General features: G+C 37.2%; 1 protein-coding gene across 1 annotated transcript in view; it reads left to right on the top strand.

Annotated features, from left to right (window-relative positions):
• Window positions 1-18,804, top strand: part of LOC148954772 (uncharacterized) — a 242,402-nt gene that overhangs the window by 121,777 nt on the left and 101,821 nt on the right. The window contains exon 6 of the mRNA XM_089087238.1: window positions 11,274-11,433. Coding sequence (XP_088943364.1) covers window positions 11,274-11,433 — 160 coding nt within the window. The remainder of the gene's footprint in view (window positions 1-11,273; window positions 11,434-18,804) is intronic.

The raw sequence follows: 18,804 nt of genomic DNA, 5'->3' as shown, positions 1-18,804 counted from the left end.
TGGGACAAGCAAAGACCCGCCCAGACACACACTCACAGAGAGTGTGAGAGACAAAAGCACATTCAAACACATTAATTTAGACATGACAACCAACAGAGACAGGCACAGGCACTGGAACAAGCAAACACCCGCTGAGACACACAGGCTTAAAAATTGAGAGAGACAAAAACACATACAAATACACAATTCAGACGTACAAACAGACAAAAACAGACTATGGTACAAGCAAACACTCGATCAGAAACACAGGCACAGAGATTCAGAGAGACAAAAATGCATACAAACATATAAATTCAGACATGCAAACTGACTAAGACAGGCACTGGGACAAGCAAATACCCGCCGAGACACATAGGGAAAGAGAGTAAAAGAGACAAAAACATTCAAACATATAGATTCAGAGATAGAAAGAGATAAAGACAGACACTGGGACAAGCAAACACCCCGCCAGACACACAGGCACATGACACAGATACTACTACCAGACGCACTTCAAATATGAACCTAACCTAAATGAGTCTAACTTGAATGCAGTTCTTTAAAAAAATGCAGGTACCCGGGTGAAGGTACAAAATCTATTGTGCTGCCATCTCTATCTGAAATAAATAGATGGCAGCACTTGGGTTTGTAAAAAAATAGATGGCAGCAAGTGAAACATTTGAAGTGCGCCAGGTATTAGTATCTTTGTCATGTGCCTGTGTGTCTGGGCGGATATTTGCTTGTCCCAGTGTCTGTCTTTGTCTCTTTCTATGTCTGGATCTATGTGTTTGCCTATATTTTTGTCTCTTTCACTCTCTTTGCCTGTGTGTTTGGGCGGGTTTTTACCTGTTCCCGTGCCTGTCTTTGTCGGTTTGCTTGTGTGAATTTATATGCTTGTATGCATTTTCTCTCTCTCACTCTCTTTGTCTGTGTGTCTGAGTGGATGTTTGCTTTTAATAGTGTCTGTCTTTGTCTCTGTGTATGTCTGAATTGTGTATTTGTATGTGTTTTGTCTCTCTCGCTCTCTATGCCCGTGTGTCTTGGCGGGTGATTGCTTGTTCCAGTGCTTGTGCCTGCCTTTGTCGGTTGACGTGTCTGAATTTATGTTTTTGTATGCGTTTTTGTCTCTCTCACTCTCTGTGCCTATGTGTCTGGGTGGGTGTTTGCTTGTCCCAGTAACTGTCTTTGTCTGTTTGCATATCTTAATCTATATAATTGTATGTGTTTTGCCCATCTCACTCTATGTGCCTGTGTGTCTGGGTAGGTGTTTTCTTGTCCCGGTGTCTCTCTGTCTCTGTTTGTATGTCTGAATCTGAGTGTTTGTAAGCGTTTTTGTCTCTCTCCCTCTCTGTGCCTTTGTGTCTGGGTGAGTGTTTGCTTGTCCCAGTGTCTGTCTTTGTCTCATTCTATATCTAAGTCTTTGTGATTATATATGTTTTAGTCTCTCTAACTCTCTGTGCCTGTGTGTCTGGGCTGTTGTTTGCTTGTCCAAGTGCCTATCTTTGTCAATTTGCATATCTGAATTTATATGTTTTTTTTGTGTTTTTGTGTCTTTTCCTATCTGCGCCTGTGTACTCGAGGGGATATTTGCTTATACCAGTGCCTTTGTTTGTCTGTTTGTATGTCTTAATTCTGTATTTGTATGTGTTTTTTCACTCTCACTCTCAAACCCTGTGTGTCTGGGTGGGTGTTTGCTTGTCCCACTGCCGTTCTTTGTCTGTTTGTATGAATTAAATTGAGTGTATTTATGTGTTTTTGTTTCCCTCATTGTTTCTGCCTGAGGGTCTAAGCAAATGTTTTTTTGTCCCACTATCATTTTTTTTTGACTTTTTTGTCTAAATCTATGTATTTGTATGCCTTTTTGCCTCTCTCACTCTCTTCCCCTGTGCGTTTGGGTGGGTGTTTTCTTGTCCCAGTGCCTTTATTTGTCAGCTTGCATGTCTGAATTGTCTATTTGTATGCGTTTTTGCCCCTCTCACTCTCTCTGCCTGTGTGTCTGGGCAGATATTTTCAAGCCCCAGTGTTTTCGTTTGTATGTCCGAATTGTTTATTTGTATATGTTTTTGTCTCTCTCACTCTCTAGGCCTGTGTGTTTGGGCAGGTGTTTTTTTGTCCCAGTGCAAATATTTCTCTGTTTGTATATTTGTATGTGTTTTTTTGTCTCTTGCTCTCTTGCCTGTGTGTCTGGTTTGATGTCTGTTTGTCCCAGTCCCTGTCTTTGTCAGTTTGCATTTCTGAATTTATATGTTTGTATGCGTTTTGTCTCTCACTCTCTGTGCCAGAGTGTCTGCAAAGGTGTTTGCTTGTCCTAGTGTTTGTCTTTGTCTGTTTATAGGTCTGAATTGTGTATTTGTGTGTGTTTTGTCTCTCTCACTCTCTCAGCCTGTGCGTCTGGGCGGTTGTTTGCTTGTACCAGTGCCTGTCTCTGGCTGTGTGTATGTCTGAATCTGTGTATTTTATTATGTTTTTGTATCTCTCAATCTCTTTTACTTCGTGTTTGTGCGGGTGTTTGCTTGTTTCAGGGCCTGTTTGTATTGGTTTGTATGTTTGATTTTATATATTGGTATGCATCTTTATCTCTTTCAATTTCCTTACACGTGTGTCAAAGCGAGTGCTTGCCTGTCATAGTGTCTGGTCTTCACTGTTGGTAACCGTGAATGGTTTGTTTTTGTTTGTTTTTGTCTCTCTCCTTATCAAGGCATTTATATCTGTGTGGTCGTTTCATCGTCTCAGTGCTTGTAAGCGTTTTTGTCTCTCTCACTCTCTGTGCCTGTGTGTCTGGGTGGGTTCGCTTGTCTCAATGTTTGTCTTTGTCTGTTTGTATGTCTCAATTGTGTATTTGTATGTGTTTTGTCTCTCTCACTCTCTAAGCCTGTGTGTCTGGGTGGGTGTTTGCTTGTCCCAGTGCCTCTATGCGTTTTTGTCTCTCTCACTCTCTGTGCATATGTTTCTGAGTGAGTGTTTTCTTGTCCCAGTGTCTGTGTTTTTCTGTTTGTAAGTCTGAATTTTGTATTTGTTATGTGTTTTTGTCTATTTTTCTTAGCAGATGTTTGCTTGACTCTTTATCTGTCTTTGTGTGATTTTGTGTCTGAATATCTGTTTGTAGATATGTTTGCCTGTCTCTCTCTATGCCTGTATGTCTAAGTGGATGTTTGCTTGTCTGTATGTCTGTCTTTGTATGATTTTATGTCTGACTCTTTGTTTTTGTAGATTTTGTTTGCCTCTTTCACTCTACACCTTTGTGTCTCCGGGGATTTTTGATTGTCTGTGGGAATTTTGGAGGAAAAAATACATCTTCTCTTCCAGATGTTTTTTTTACTTCAAGACGTTTTTGTTTCTTCGTGACGTTTCTGTTTTAACTTTGAGACGTTTTTTTCTACTTCGAGATGTTTATTTTCTTCACGACGTTTTTTTTAACTTTGAGACGTTTTTTCGCTTCGAGACGTTCTATTTTACTTCGAGATGTTTTTTTCTTTGAGACGTTATTTTATAAATTTGAGACGTATTTTTCTTTGCGACATTTTTGCAATATCCAAGATATACTTCCTAACTTTTACTGTCACACGAAGAAGAAGAACGTACTGCTCTTAAACGAGATGATGTTAGACTAAGAACTTTTTTTATTCAAAGATAATAATTAGGGCGTATGACAAGACCTTTTGTAATAAAAAAATATATATATATATAACACTGAGTAGAATAATTTTTAAACAATCAATTTTGTTTATTTTCAAGGACAGGCCTTATTGAGAAGGCTCATTGCTCATTTCCACTATAAGCAAAATGGACAAGTGCATTTGAAAGAATTCCGTTCCTGTTCTGATATGAACATCCTTCGCTCCAGATAATAATTGTCTCAGCGTTTGGGTATGACTGTAACAGGTCTTCCAACCTGTCAATAACACACGAAACAAATTCGGATGCATTCAACTGACCCTCAGTCTCATCCCACACTATGTTCAATGCGTCAAAACCTACAAGATCGTAAGAAATCCAATTATATACAACGAGCTTCCGTTTGTAGTAGAGAGACGACGCTTTTATGTTCGGACAAAGCAGCTTAGATTCAAGGTCATGAGTTGTCACTACAGGCACTCTTGAACTCCCCTTGGTTTTGTCCTTGTCACTGTTTTTCTCAATCATAGCTTCTTCTTTTTTTAATATGTGCTCAGAATACTCCTCTTCGGCAAGATTCTTCAATTTAAATGCTATGCATCTGTGACACTGGTCCTTTAGTGGCTTGAAAATCCCAATTTCTTTCTCTTTCAGTATTTGTCTAAGAAAGTAATAACCAACAATATCAGCTTTTTCTTTCCCCATTATCTCCCCGTAAACATAAAACACCTCTTTAACAGTTCCTAAAGGATACTCGAAGCATTTTTCTTGTCCCAGGCTTTACAGTAGTGGGATGGGAGCTTCGGAAGATCATCCAAAAACTGCTCTGCACTTTGCTTTCTTTCTGCAAAGTTAAGTGATTTCCTAATATCCAATCAAATTGAGGTTTCTGGGTGGTTCGGATCTTATGATGGATGGATGCCGTCTTTCGTTGCCTGTTCAGACCAGTTCTTCGCTTGCTATTTACCAATACGAAACGTGCTCAAATAAATTTACTTGCAAACTCTTAGTATCCCTTCCGAAGTTTTCAAATTGTATTTCAGGGTTCCTTTTCTCCTAGAAGGGCCAAGATCAACCTCCTTGAGTCTCTCACAATCTTTGTAAGTGACAAGTGTAGCTGTGTAGACCTTCTTTTGTTCCCAGGACATTTTTTTCCAAAAGCTACCAAACAAACTCTGCCTCTCACTTTCAGGAATGATTGAACATTCAAAAACTCTGACCTTCTTAGCATCGACATTACAATGTTTGCATTAAGGACCAAATTTCCCTTCGGGGCTTTAAATCTTTAGTAGCTTTCCACTTACCATATTTCCTATTCTGTACTTTTCTTCCTTCGTATTCCTTTCCTTGGCATCTACCATAATAATTTTTCAATCGGTTTTTCCCTGGCTTTGATCTGTCTTTGTTCCTCCTTTTTCTAGATGATGCAATACTATTTATAACTGAACTTTCTGCGTCCAAATCGTTTTCTGGAATATCTCTTAGACTTTTGTCGTGGACTAATGCGTTTCCATTTTTGTGGGCAGGTATATTTGGTGATAAAATAGCACCACTTATATCCGCTGATTCAGCCAGAGGAATTAGTATAGCAACACTTTTGTCTTCATTCATTTAACATTCCTGTTCATTTCTTGAATTCAGATCAGTACATAAAACGGACTGCCCACTCAGTTCAGTATTTACTAACTCTGCTTCATAAAAAGATTCATCGGTTTGCTGTGGCAGCAAAAGATTAACACAAATTTCTGTAAGTGAAGTGCTCTGTAATCTGCTATCTGGAAGAATGGATACTAGCTCAGCAAAGTACAAAGATTCACCTGCTGTAACCTTCATATAGCTTCCTTCTTCCCTCACCTTTACCGGTTGTGGGCTGGATCTGTCACTTACAAATCTTATTAAAGGCCCGAGGGGTACAGAGTCTTCATATACGTTCTGAACTGGAAATGTCTTCAATTGAGAGTTTGCAACACATTCTGCAGCTCTACTGGATTGTTCTACAGTCCTTAATTTATTTTCAGGGTTCTGGTCCTGAAAGACTGGAACTGTTTTCAGAGGCGAATTAGTAACACAAGCTGACATTTTGCTGGAGTGTTCTGGCTTTTCCAAATTCTGGCTTAAATATTCACCTGTCTCCATCTGAAAATGAAAATACTCAAAATCTGTTGCTTTAAGAAATCACAAACTGGTGAAAAAAAAGAAAAAGAAAAGGTGTCCATACAAACAGTGTAATGGAACACCACTTTCAACAAAAAACAATCTATACATACTGAGACCCTCTCATTGATAGGCGTAGCATATTATGTTCGAGGTTCTGAACTCTTTTCCCAAGGAACCTGTCAGAGGTTTCCAGTAGCTCTAGAGGGGTAGCATAATAATAGCAAAACGGATGTTGTAAGACAGAAGAGTCCTAGCTCCTAGATAGTTGGGTAATGTAAACTTCACCGGCCTCATAATTGAATTGTCATTAAGTCAAGTGAGATTGAAATCATAATGTCACTTGACGTAATGACGATACAATTTTGAATTACCGCCATATTAAACAAAACTCCAGCATCTTTTTGACAGTAGAGATGGAAATCATAATCTTGATTGACTTAGAACAATTTAATTTGAATTACTGCCATACTAAACGAAACTCTGAAATATTTTTGAAGATAGAAAAAAAGCTATGGTCCTGACTGGCTGGAGCCTGCCTGGAGAACCTTTCTTGGGTACTAGAAGCTCATGCACCATGATTAGAAAACAGGGCATTGTACACAAACGTCTAGCACCATCCTGTTTTCTGTAATGATAAATAACCTCGCTAAGGAATTTCTCGACAGATGGAAACTTGTGGATGACCTAACGGTTGTTGAAACCTGCTACAGAAACTTACTAAGCAACCCTATGAGCATCCTCAATGATATTGCAAATGACGCTGCAGACTTAGTCATGAGAATAAACCCCTCTAAATCTATGATAATGCCGATATGTTTTCTTAAAACCTTACCCCTTTTCCTCAACTCTATCCCTCCAAATATTTCTGTTTCTTCATTTAATTTAATTGTTGTTACAATTTCCTCTAATTTAAAGTGGGATATCCATGTTAAAGATATTGTCCATAGAGCTAATGTGTCCATGTCCCTCCTTAAACTATTGAATAAATTTAATGTCCCCTCATCCCATTTCTTAAGGATCTATGCTTCCTTTGTCCTCCCGAATCTTGAGTATGCTTGTCCGGTTTTGCATCCTGGCATCTCCCGTGATGAATCAGAAAAAATTGAATCCATTCAAGAAAGAGCCATGAGAATAATATTTAAAGAAGCTAAGGTACCATACTTGCTCCTTCTAAAAAAAAACCAAGCTGGAAACTCTTGAGTACAGGAGAGGAACGTTTTGCCTTCGTTTTGCAGAAAATGCAATAATAAACCCTCGCATGGAAAACATTTTCCCCAAAAGATACTTCCTATCCAGACACCGCCTGCCAAGTGCTATTTCTGAACCCGTTCCTATCTTGACCCCTATCCGTTGCTTGACCTCCAGGTATGAAAAAACCTTTGTACCCTAACCGTTAGTTTTCCTAGTTTTCGCTAGTTTTTTTTTTTTGCTACTGGTGATACCCAAGTTTTATGTTCGTTCTATTTTTTTTTGTTTCAGCCCCCTTTTTATATGTTATCTTTTAAACCTTTTTAACGCCAATCTTATTTCAATCTTTTTTAGTTTTTACCTTTTTTAGTTTCTGATATTTTGCCACTCAATTTTTTTTTACTAATGAATTGTTTTGTCATTCTTGTATTGTCGTTTTTGGCATTGGTTTGCCAGCTTTTTTAGTTGTTGTGCATTTTTTTCGTATTTTTAATTTTTTTGTTTTATGACTCCGAAATGTAAATTTTGTCCTTCGGGGCTTGTGGTAGACATTCTGAAATAAATATCTTATCCTATCCTACCTAACTTATACGTTGATGTACCATGAAAGAAAACAGCAAGTGTGCTAGACTGCTTAAAAAGAGGAACTAAGGTAAGTTCAGACGAATGGGATTCCCATCATTCCCTATGGGAATTCCTTTCAGAAGCAATCGTTTTCCCGTTTCGTTTTTCTGTTGGATTTTTTTCAACTTTTCCCTGCGAACGGAATGGCATTCACGGCAATTTTGAAGCACAACATTCAAATTCAGTAAAACATATCTACGATAAATAAACTGCAATGTACAACCTGATTTTTTTTTACCTAACTGATTCCTTAGATTCTAGCCAATTGAAGCTAGCTATAGCAACCAAAAAGGCTGCAAAGGCTAAGGGTTCTGAGTTTGAGCCCTTCATGCTTTCTAAATTTTTGCTTCCTTCCATAAGGGATTGAGCGTTCAAACACTTTCCCGTTTTTCCTTATTGTTTTCCCTATTCGTTTTCAAATTCGCTTGAATTTACCTTTAGTAAGTATCCACACTGGTTTTCAAGAAATAGCAGTGAAATCAGCAATTCAGTAAGAGATTTTCTTAACTTGTAAATCTATTATCAAACCTTTCGTTTCTTCCTAAGTGCAGCTGTCAACATTTTTCCTCCATAATGCAAAGATTCTCTCTTATTCATTGTAAAATCAAAATATGTTCTTGTAAAAAATGGTGATGCTGGTGAAACTATATAACAACATTTCCAGCACAACTTGTATTAAAAGCCACAGAGAGGACTCAACCAAATGAAGCCCATGTATAAGTTGATGCAGCTAGATAGGCCGAAGCGCACGCCTTTTATAAATGAAAGCTTATAAAGTCTATCTGCACACAACTTGTATTTACGGATTAAAGTGATCAAAGATGTTACGAGGTGTGTTTTTATTTTGTCACGAAATTATTAGATATAGAATTTTTTTTTTTGCCACCAGGCGACACGGCATGAACAACTTCATCGGACTCGTGTGAAAAGTCATTTTCGGTAAAAATCGACTATACAAGTTGTACATGCAGCACCCGCGATATGTAAGGAAGGTTACATTTCAATTCAATTCAATTTATTATTCGAATAAAAATATAACACAAACATCAATAACAATAAAGATGCTAGAAGAAAACTTGTTAAGGACCAAAAAAAAAGAAAAAATTAAAGTGACACTGAAAAAAAAGATAGAAGAATAAAACGGGTAATTAAAGCAAATTAGTTAAAAGTTGAAAGATTGAACTATATTATCAAGTTTTATTACATTGTTGTACAGCGTGCTGAAACTTGTGGCTAGCTCAACACTGGAGGGTATTTTGTTCCACTGAATAATAGATTTGTAAATGGGAGATTGCTGGGCAGCACTAGAAACATATTTAGGAAATATAAAGGCTCTATTGGATGAACGGTGACAGTGGGCTTCCGAATTGTTAATATTATAATATGTTAGTAGTTGAGGAGGTAGATTATTGTGGAAAGCAGAGTAAGCAAGTGATAATTTTAGTTTTTGTATGATTTGAATTAATGGAGCTATGCCAAAATGTGAGTACAAATCACGGGTTGGATATGGACGGGGAAGCCGAAAAACTGCTTTAATGCCACAGTTTTGGGCAAATTTGAATTTTTTAGTGGGAGACTGGTTTGTATTTCCCCAAAACGATACGCAATAAGAAAAGTAAGAAAAAATAAAGGAATAATAGAGGGGGACTAGGATGTAAGGATGAAGAAAATAATTCACTTGGTTAATCATAGCTACTTGTCTCAAAATTGTTGCTGTGATGTAAGAAATATGATTAGAGAATGACAAGCATAAGTGAATAAATACACCAAGAAACTTGGCAACCTACACTTGTGGGAGGATAACAGAGAAGAACTTGAAACCAAGAGCCGGTTGGATTACGTCTTTGTTATAGGGGGTTTTGAATAATATTACTTGACTTTTTTTGTCTATTAATGGTCATGTTATTCGTAAGGCACCACGCCTGGACTTCGTTCAGAAGGACTTGGGCAGAGGTTATTAACGATGGCAAATTGGTGCCAGTGATAAAGAAGTTGCTGTCATCAGCAAATAGTAGAGGATACACTGAAAGGCCCAGGTCCATAACAAGATCATTGATATATAGGAGAAATAAATCGGGCCTAGAACGGAGCCTTGTGGGACACCCCTCCGAACAGGTAAGGGCTGAGAAGATACTCCACCTAAGCTCACACTCTTTACCCTTCCAGATAGATAATAATCAAACCAGGAGAGGGGAACACCACGAATACCGCAAATATTTAACTTACTTATTAAAATACTATAATCGACCGTGTCAAAGGCCTTAGAGAGATACAAAAATAAGCCCAATACAGTTTTTTTAAGGTTGAGTTGTGAGCGTATGAACTGTGTGGCGTCAATTAGGGCATGAGAAGTTGAAAATTTCGCCCGAAAGCCATATTGGTGAGGAGAAATCAAGGAAACGGAGTGCTGACTCCCAAACAAAAAGGGAGACAGACGTCTGAAGATAATTCTCTCGAGCACTTTGTATATAACAGGAAGAATTGAGATTGGACGATAATTACCTATCTCAGTTGGATCACCCTTTTTAAGAACTGGAATAACAATGGCTGACTTTGGTAAATCAGGGAGAACTCCGTGGGTTAAAGATAGGTCGGTAATGTGCTTGATGGGCTCGTAAACAAAAGGAGATATGGTCTTCAGGAGCTTATTACTTAATCCAAGACACTCAGGTGTAAAACTAATAGGGAGAGAACCGATGATTTGAAATATCTCATTGCTATCAGTTGGGCAGAAAAACGTGGATCTAGAATTGAAGCAAGGGAGTACAGTCTGTAAGGAGGAGTGGGAGTCAGTATGAGGAACATTAGAAAAATAACTAATAAATGCGTCCGGTGCATGTAAAGGGTCAATTAATCTGCCATTTGTATCTTTAAGGCGAATAGGTATAGACGTTGATTTTCTATTTTTTGAGAGTATATCATTAATTGTGGACCAAATCTTTTTCAGGTTTCCTTTGCAATTGAGAATTTTTGTATAATAATAATTTTTCTTCGCTTCACGGATGAGTTTAGTGTATAAGATTTAATTATTTTTATAATTTGAAAGGTCAATATCACTTTTGGTTTTACAGGCTAACTTATATAATTTGTATTTACGATATGAGGAGACAATGAGGCTATGTGATATCCAGGGGCATATAGAGATAGTTTTCCGGTTAGGTTTACGAATAGGAAAAGTTGAATGGATAATCTCACTAAGCCTTTGCGCAAAACTATTTGTGGCACAATTTACCTCTTGACAATTTAAAACATCGGACCAGTCAGTGGTTCTTAGGCAATCGATAAAATGGGTTATATTTGCAGAGCTGTAATTTCTAGTAGGCGTTGGGATATTAATTCTAGAGCGTAGAGGTAGGGGCTGCGAAGGTAGTGACAAGTAAATAAGAAAATGGTCTGACAGATCCGAAAATATTATATTAGAGGACAGGTCATTTCCCAGGGAAGTAGATACAAAAATGTTATCAATTAATGTTGAAGTTGATCTCACAGGATCAACTCTACTGGAAAAAAAAACAAAATTGTGGGTAGAAGACCACTCGCGGTTACTGATTCAAAAAAGGTGTCAAATTCAACATTGTTACCAACATTGAGTAGATTTCCCTAAGATAATTTATAGTTAGCGATAAATTGTTGTTATATTACTTATTGTTTTGGTCTGATCCATCCTATTTAATCTATCCATTTTATTTGTGTATTTGTTTCAATTTTAGGGTAAGCCAGCTGCTCTACAAGTGAGTGGTCAGTCAACAGGGAATCGGGTTATTTTTAGACAACCGAAATCTCTGCTGGGTGGACAGCAACAAGTCGTTGTTATGCAGCAGGGACAGCAAGGAACCTCTATGCTTTTGCAGCAACCAAGTACATCAATTGGTACGTATTTTCAACATATTTTGTATATGTTTGACCCCTGATACGAACAACTCTTGGCGGCATTATACTAGCTGAACCTAAGATTGTTACGCACGCTTCTCCTCCATCTGGCTCTATTTAGGGCCCCATTTTTTACTCCTTGTCATGAAGTTTGACTTTAAAAACTTCCATGTAACCACTTCCTGCCAAATTGGAGGAGACCCTGTTTTCGTTTGGCCTCTGTTGGATTGCCGAATAACACGATTTTTGACAATTTATAATCCTTAAATCGTAAAATAGAACCTAACCATCTTGAATGTTTCTTTCATTTTCGACCTCTGTTGTGAGATCGAATCAAAATTTCCGTTGGCTCTTTTTCAGGGTACACAGACTGTTATATTTATATATGCTGAAGTGGGCACTAAAGACCCCTTTAGATTATTTGATACCTTCTCAGAAGACTACTGGTGGTCTTAAATGAGTTCAAATGTATCTTTAAAGGAAATATAACTAATTGTGATGTCCACGGATTTGATTCATATGGACTAGAGTTTAAAAGAGTCCATAAAGACTCGAGGGTCTAAAGAAGGTGTGGTGGTTGTTGAGCTAACATATTAATCCACCTATGCTATAGACATATTTTTCATCCATGGTGTTTATACAAAGATTGTTTTAAAAAAACATTATCTGGAGAAAAGGAAGGACCAAAATTAAAACCTTAAACGAGCAGATGTTAAGTCTAATGATAATTCAAATGTACAACACAAAAAATTGTTATGAATAAATAAATAAATCTAAAATGAAACAGAAGTCATAGTTAATAATCCAAACAAATTTAAATATTACAAATAAAGATAATGAGTAATCTATACAACGAACAGAAGAACCACAAGTGAGAGCGAGCCTTCTGTCCCTTCAATCCCCCTAAAGGTTAGTGTTATTTGGGCCTTACTGAAAACGATAAATATTTTGAATAATGTTTTTTTTTTTCCTAGAATGAAAAAAAAATAATATCCCTTTCAGTTTCTCGGGCAATGATATGGGGAATGACAAACAGATAAAATCGAAAATTAGCAGAAATAAAAAATTTGGAAAGTGAATCACAAATCGATTTGCCAATTGATTTGCTTAGCATCCAAAACAAATGGATTAAATTGAAAGAAATTGTTGATGCAAATTTGCTGCATTTCCTGATTGCAAAACTAAATTGATTATTTAACATGTCAATTAAAAAAAACTTTTTTCATAAGATAAGATTTTCAAAAACAGTAAACAACTACATTTAACCAAAAGTGAGCAAAAAATGAAGCAAACAAACAGAAATTAAAATAAATATGAGTCAAACTCAAAACGAGTAGAAATTAATATGAGTAGGGTTCTAAACCCCAAGCCTTCGAAACAAATATGCATTGCCAGTTTAATATACATATGCTTATATTTATTCCTTAAAATCTTAATTTATTTTTGATTTCTTAAAGTTAGAAAAGTGAAAGCATTTAAAAGTATTTTTTTCAGTAAAGTAAAAATTATATTTTGGCTTTTAGAAAGCTTGGGGTTTAGAACCCTATTCATATTAATTTCTGCTCGTTTTGAGTTTGACTCTTATGTATATTAATTTTGTTTTGGGTTTCATTCATTTATTGATACTGATTTGTGGTTGTTGTATTCTTGGTAGAGTATTTGATTCAATTTTTGTTAATTTTGGATTATTGGAGTTCTTCACTTTTTTTTAAAGGCTTATTTTGTTGAAAAAGTTTTTTTTTAATTAATTTCTGTTTGTTTTATATGGACATAGTCTTTTTCAGGGAGAAAGACTGAGCCTCTTCTAAAGTTAATCAACCATCCCTTCCATTAAAACCTTAAATACACCCTGGGCATAGCTTACAGCCCTTCCCCTAATCTCTGGGGATTGTTTCAACCCCAAAGGCCATGTTATATGACATGTAGACCATTTTGAATAGAATAGCTATCTCAAAATTTCTATTAGATACATTTCGGGACGATACGACGTTTGTATGTAGGGAGGAGGGCGAATTCCCTCTGATCACTCTGACTCTTAAAAAGAACACTAGATCGTCTGATAACCAGTCCAATGAGCCCCCTGCGAAGTTTATATGACCCTGCTTTCAATAAAAACCTTATATGTCCCCAGGGCATAACTTACAAACCTTACCCTGAGGGCTGGGGTTTATGTTATCGTTAAAGACATAACTGCCAGACCGTCCTGATACGCTGAACAAAATGGCTACATCAAAATTTTGATTGGAAGTGTCTGGGGAAATTTGTGGCATGTGGGGGTATTTGTCCTTTGATCACTTTCTACTAATAAAAAAGGCACTAGTCTTCTAAATTTCCAATTAAATGAGCCCTTTTTGAAGCTTCTACGACAAAACTTTCTATAAAAACCTTATATGCCCCAAGGGCATAGCTTACGACCCTGGTCCTGAGGTCTATGGGAGAGAATTGTTATCGTCTAAGACGTAATTTCCAGACCTTCAACTCCGTTCAACAAATTCACCATAACAAAATGTTGATAGGAAATGTTTGGGAAAATGAGGGGCGTGGGGGATTTTCCCTCTGAATACTGTCGACTATTAAAATGGGCAATAGCGCTTTCAATTTCAAATTTAATGAGCCCCTTTCTAAAATTTTAAGACAACGCCTTCTATAAGAAACATGATATGCCCCCAGGGCATAACCTACAACCTTAGCCCTGAAGGTTTTGGGGGGGTGTTATCCTAAAAGAACTATTATCAAAATTTTTCACTTGACTATAACAAAATGGCTATCTCAAAATTTTTATTGGATGTGTTTCGGGAAATGGTGGGCGTGATAGGGTGGTTACTTACCCTCAACTCACTTTCGACTATTAAAAAGGGCACAAGCGCTCTCAATGTTCAATTTCCACCTTTTTCTATACAATCCTTATATGCCCCCAGGGCATAAATTACAACACTTGCCCGGAGGACTGTGGGGGGGGTGTCATCCTTAAAGATGTAGTTTCCAAAACTTTCAATTATGTTGAACAAAATGGGTCTAAAAAGTTTTGATTGGACGGGTTTGGGGAAAATGTGGGCGTGAAAGAGGGGTGAGTTGCCCGCCAATCACTTTCAACTATTAAAATGGACCTTAGCCCTTTGAGCTTTAATTCGAATGAGCCCTTTTTGAAGTTTCTACGACAAAGTTTTCAATAAAAACCTAATATGCCCACAGGGAATAACTTATAACCCTTGCCTTGAAGACCGGGAGGGGAGTCTCCTTCTCAAAGATATAATTTCCAGAACTTTGAACAAAATGGCTATCTCAAAATTTTGATTGGTCGTGTTTGGGGAAATGGTGGGCGTGGAAGGGGTGTTACTTGCCTTCAAATCACTTTCGACTATTAAAGATGGCACTAGCCATTTCAATTTCCAATCGAATGAGCCGTTTTTAATATTTCTACGCCAACACATTCTAAAAAAAAACCGTATATATCCCCAGGGCATAACTTACAACAATTTCCCTGAGGGCTGTGGGGGGGGGGGGTTGTTATCCTCAAATATCTAATTTTAAGAACTTTCAACTACGTTGAACAAAATGGCTATCTCAAAATTTGATTGGATGTGTTTGGGGAAAAGGTGGGCGTGAGAGGGGGGTTAGTTACCCTCCAACCACTTTTGACTATTTAAAAAGGGCATTAGCCCTTTGAATTTCCAATCGAATGAGTCCTTTTTGAAGTTTCTATGACAAAGCTTTCTATAGAAAAACCTTATATGCCCCCAATGTATATCTTACAACCCTTGCCCTGAGAGCTGTGGGGGAGAGTCTTCCTTAAAATCATAATTTCAATCTTGAAATCAACTGCGTTGAACAAAATGGCTATCTCAAAATTTTGATTGGATATGTTAGGGGAAATGGTGGGCGTGGACGGGTTGTTAGTTGCCTTCAAATCACTTTCGACTATTAAAAAGGGCACTAGCCATTCCAATTTTCAAATGAATGAGTCCTTCATGATGTTTCTTCGACAATTACTTCGATACGAAGTGCCCTGGTCTAAAGAAAAAAAAATATATTGTGCCAACAACGTTCTTTACTTCGGCAGCGCTATTGCACTGCCTATGATATGGTTCATTTTTGTATGCTGCCTATGAATCCTATTATTACTTTTTTTTCTTTTTAACTTACGGTAGATCCCAACATTGAAACGTTAAGCTTTTTTTGTCATTGAAACATTGTTCACACAGACACTTAATAACTTGCTGGTTTGTTTTTCTTTTTTTTCGAATAACACGCACACTCACACAGACACATACACACACATAAGAGAGAGAAGATTCAATTTTTCTTAGGTAATCATAGAGAGAGTTTCAGGGGACCCTAGGTTTGACGGGCGATAGCTTGCATGGGTGACACAGCAGCTTCCATGGTGGGTGTGGCAGCTTGATAGGGGGTAGAGGGCTGGTGTATGCTGGGTTTGGAAGAGCCGGCGTTGACCGATTCCATGGGACCACCAGGTTGATGGGTGGCAGCTTGAATGGGTGGTGCGACAGCTTGCATGATGGGCGTGGTAACTTGATAGGGGACAGAGGGCTGGCGTATGATGGGTCTGAAAGAGACTGAAGGCCTTGACCAATGGCTACTCTGAAAAACTGTAGGAGTCTTTACCGTTACAGGGGTCGCTTCGTGTCCGCTTGCCTTCTTTGTGAGTAGAGGGAGCTCTGGAAAATCCTTGAAAAGAAAAAAAAATCATTTTTTTCATAAGAAAAACATTGAAATGAGAAACATCAGTCCTCATCAATGGGGTAGGGTAAGCACAAGAATGTGAACTAAAATATAATTAAAAAGTTTCATTCTTTTTTTAAATGTTATGGAGAAAATATTTGTAAAATTTCACTTCAATAATAATAATCTAAGTAAAGAAAAAAAACCTCACTAGAAACATTATTTATCTAATATAAAAACTCACGACCGACACATTTACATCAACCTCATTTTTTACTTTTAAAATATAACGGGTGATTTTTTTTGGCTAAATATATATTTGATGTTATTTTAAGACATGGAAAAAAATCTGTACAAAAAGGGGGCTTGAAAGGGGGCTGAGGGGGTGGAGGGATGGGGACTGGAGGGGATGGAGGGGGACGTGGGGCCCTAGTGTGGGACTTCAGGCCCTGGTGTGGGACTTTAGTGTCCTGTTTGGGGACATGGAGCCTTTTCATGCTCATTACGATACTATATACTTTTTTACATCATAACCAGAAAAAATATTTTAAAATGGGGGTATGGACCCTGTCAAACTCATAATACATTTAAGGCTTGGGTTCAATAATAACCCATGGACTGAATACAAAAGATTATGAATAACTAGTAGGACGAGAAGCTTTTTTTAAAACTAATGATTATATATAATGTCCAAACACGTAAAACCCAGTAAATGCTCTTTGTAAACAACTCCCCCATGAATGGACCTGGTTCAAAATATTCCACAGCTTGAATCCAACAGCTCAATAGTTGTGTAAGAGGATTTTAAAACTATACATTTCGTTAACTATAGGGGATTGTAAATATCATTTGATAAAATGAATTAGAAACAGTCCCACCACCAACTAAAAATACAATGAAAAATATCACTTACTTCTTACTTATAGCCTTCATCATCACGATTCCTTTTGCTAGAATCCATTTTAATGGATCAAGTTCAATGTATCTAATGAATGAAATCGATGGTGCCCGTTCTTTTATAACAAAACATTTGCTTAAGATAACCCAATGGGTGTCGTAGGAAATCATCGGCATTGCTACAGAGACATTCCTTATCGGAGAACTCAAGATATGACTGTATGCTTGAAACGGTTTCCTATGTGTCTTGTTAAAATAATAGCATTACTTTTGATGAGAAAGAAATGTTTCTGGAAAAAGGCTTGTTGTATGGATGGATGTGTGTCTTGTTGTATGGATAGTTATGTGTCTTGTTGTATGGATGGTTATGTGTCTTGTTGCATTGATGGTTATGTGTCTTGTTGTAATATGTGTCTTGCTGTATGGTGGGATAGGGCACCACTTAAAGTAATGGGCCGTTTTTAGGGTGGGGTAGGGCCCCGCTTGTATGGTGGGGTAGGGCCCCGCTTTTAAGGTGGGACACGGCTGCACTTCTTCTACATACCCCCATACTACTAACACTGCCTTTCCATGACGATAAATAAAAGTTCAAATAGGGATAAATCCTTTTATTTGAAAGTGATAATTCACAAAAAATTCTGGATATTTTGGTCCCATGTACAGTGACCGTCACCAGCAAAAATACTCTTATAACGGTCAATCTACATGTGAACAAAATATCTAGTATTCTCTATCAATTATCACTGTCTAACGAAAGGATTTATCCCTATTTAAAATCATATTTATCTTTTTAATTTTATACTTGATTAATTAGTCATCATCAGTGTTGTATCTTTAATTTGTATTTTATTTGTTGCATAGACTACCATGATCATTGACTGAAGAATTGTCCAGGAATATCTGTAATGGCAGTAATAAATGAATGACTTGATAATTTTATTAGCCTGTAAAATATATGATACAGCTCCTAAAAAAAGAAAAGAAAAAAAAACAAAAAAAAAAACACTTGCTATTTAAATAGTACGTCGAAAATATCACTGATACAAAAGTAAACAAAATGGAGCAGTGATTGCTTCATTTTGGAAGCTCCAAATTCTTACGTGTTTGAAGACAAAGATTATATATACCCAAGAGCCTGTTCACTTTCAAAATCGTTTATGCAAGGTGGCGCGTGCCAAGTATAGCGGAAGTGTGCCATAATTAGCGTAGCATAAAATTCAAGTGTGTTTTTTTTTAGAGTGGAACTGTCAATTATACAAAATACGGCTTCTGGAGGGAGGGAGCTAAGCGAAATTCAGAATTTACCATCTGTCTGAAATTTAAAAATGGTTTGACTTTTACTTTAGGCTAGCTTCTTTACCAGTGTTTATTTATAAATTTTGTCCAAACCTAGTGAATTTTTAAGTTCCTTTTCGGTTTTTAGACGAAATTGAAATTGACCCCTGTAAGGTTTGCGGGGATACGCCAAGTGGAAAGCATTATAGTGTCAAGGTATGCAAGGCGTGTTCTGATTTTTTCCAAGCATCACAAAAAAGGGAGATTAAACCATGCCCTGGTCAAGAAAATTGTGTTATCAAAAAAACGAACCGAAAAAGGTGTCAGTTTTGCCGTTATAAGAAATGTTTGGCGTTGGGTATGTCTAAAGGCGGTAAGTTTGTCTTTTTTTCCAGGTATCTTCATTCAAATTAGTTTACTGAATACTAAATGAGAAAAACGGGTCCAGGCGTTTACTCCTCGCAGAAAATATGCCCCAGATGTAATGCATAATCCTAAAAAATAACATAAAATAAATGA

The sequence above is a fragment of the Artemia sp. Qi Xiang Cuo genome, chromosome 3, assembly GCF_049724085.1.
Source record: "Artemia sp. Qi Xiang Cuo chromosome 3, ASM4972408v1, whole genome shotgun sequence".
Classification (NCBI taxonomy): Eukaryota; Metazoa; Arthropoda; class Branchiopoda; order Anostraca; family Artemiidae; genus Artemia; species Artemia sp. Qi Xiang Cuo.
This window is presented reverse-complemented; position numbering and strand designations above follow the sequence as displayed.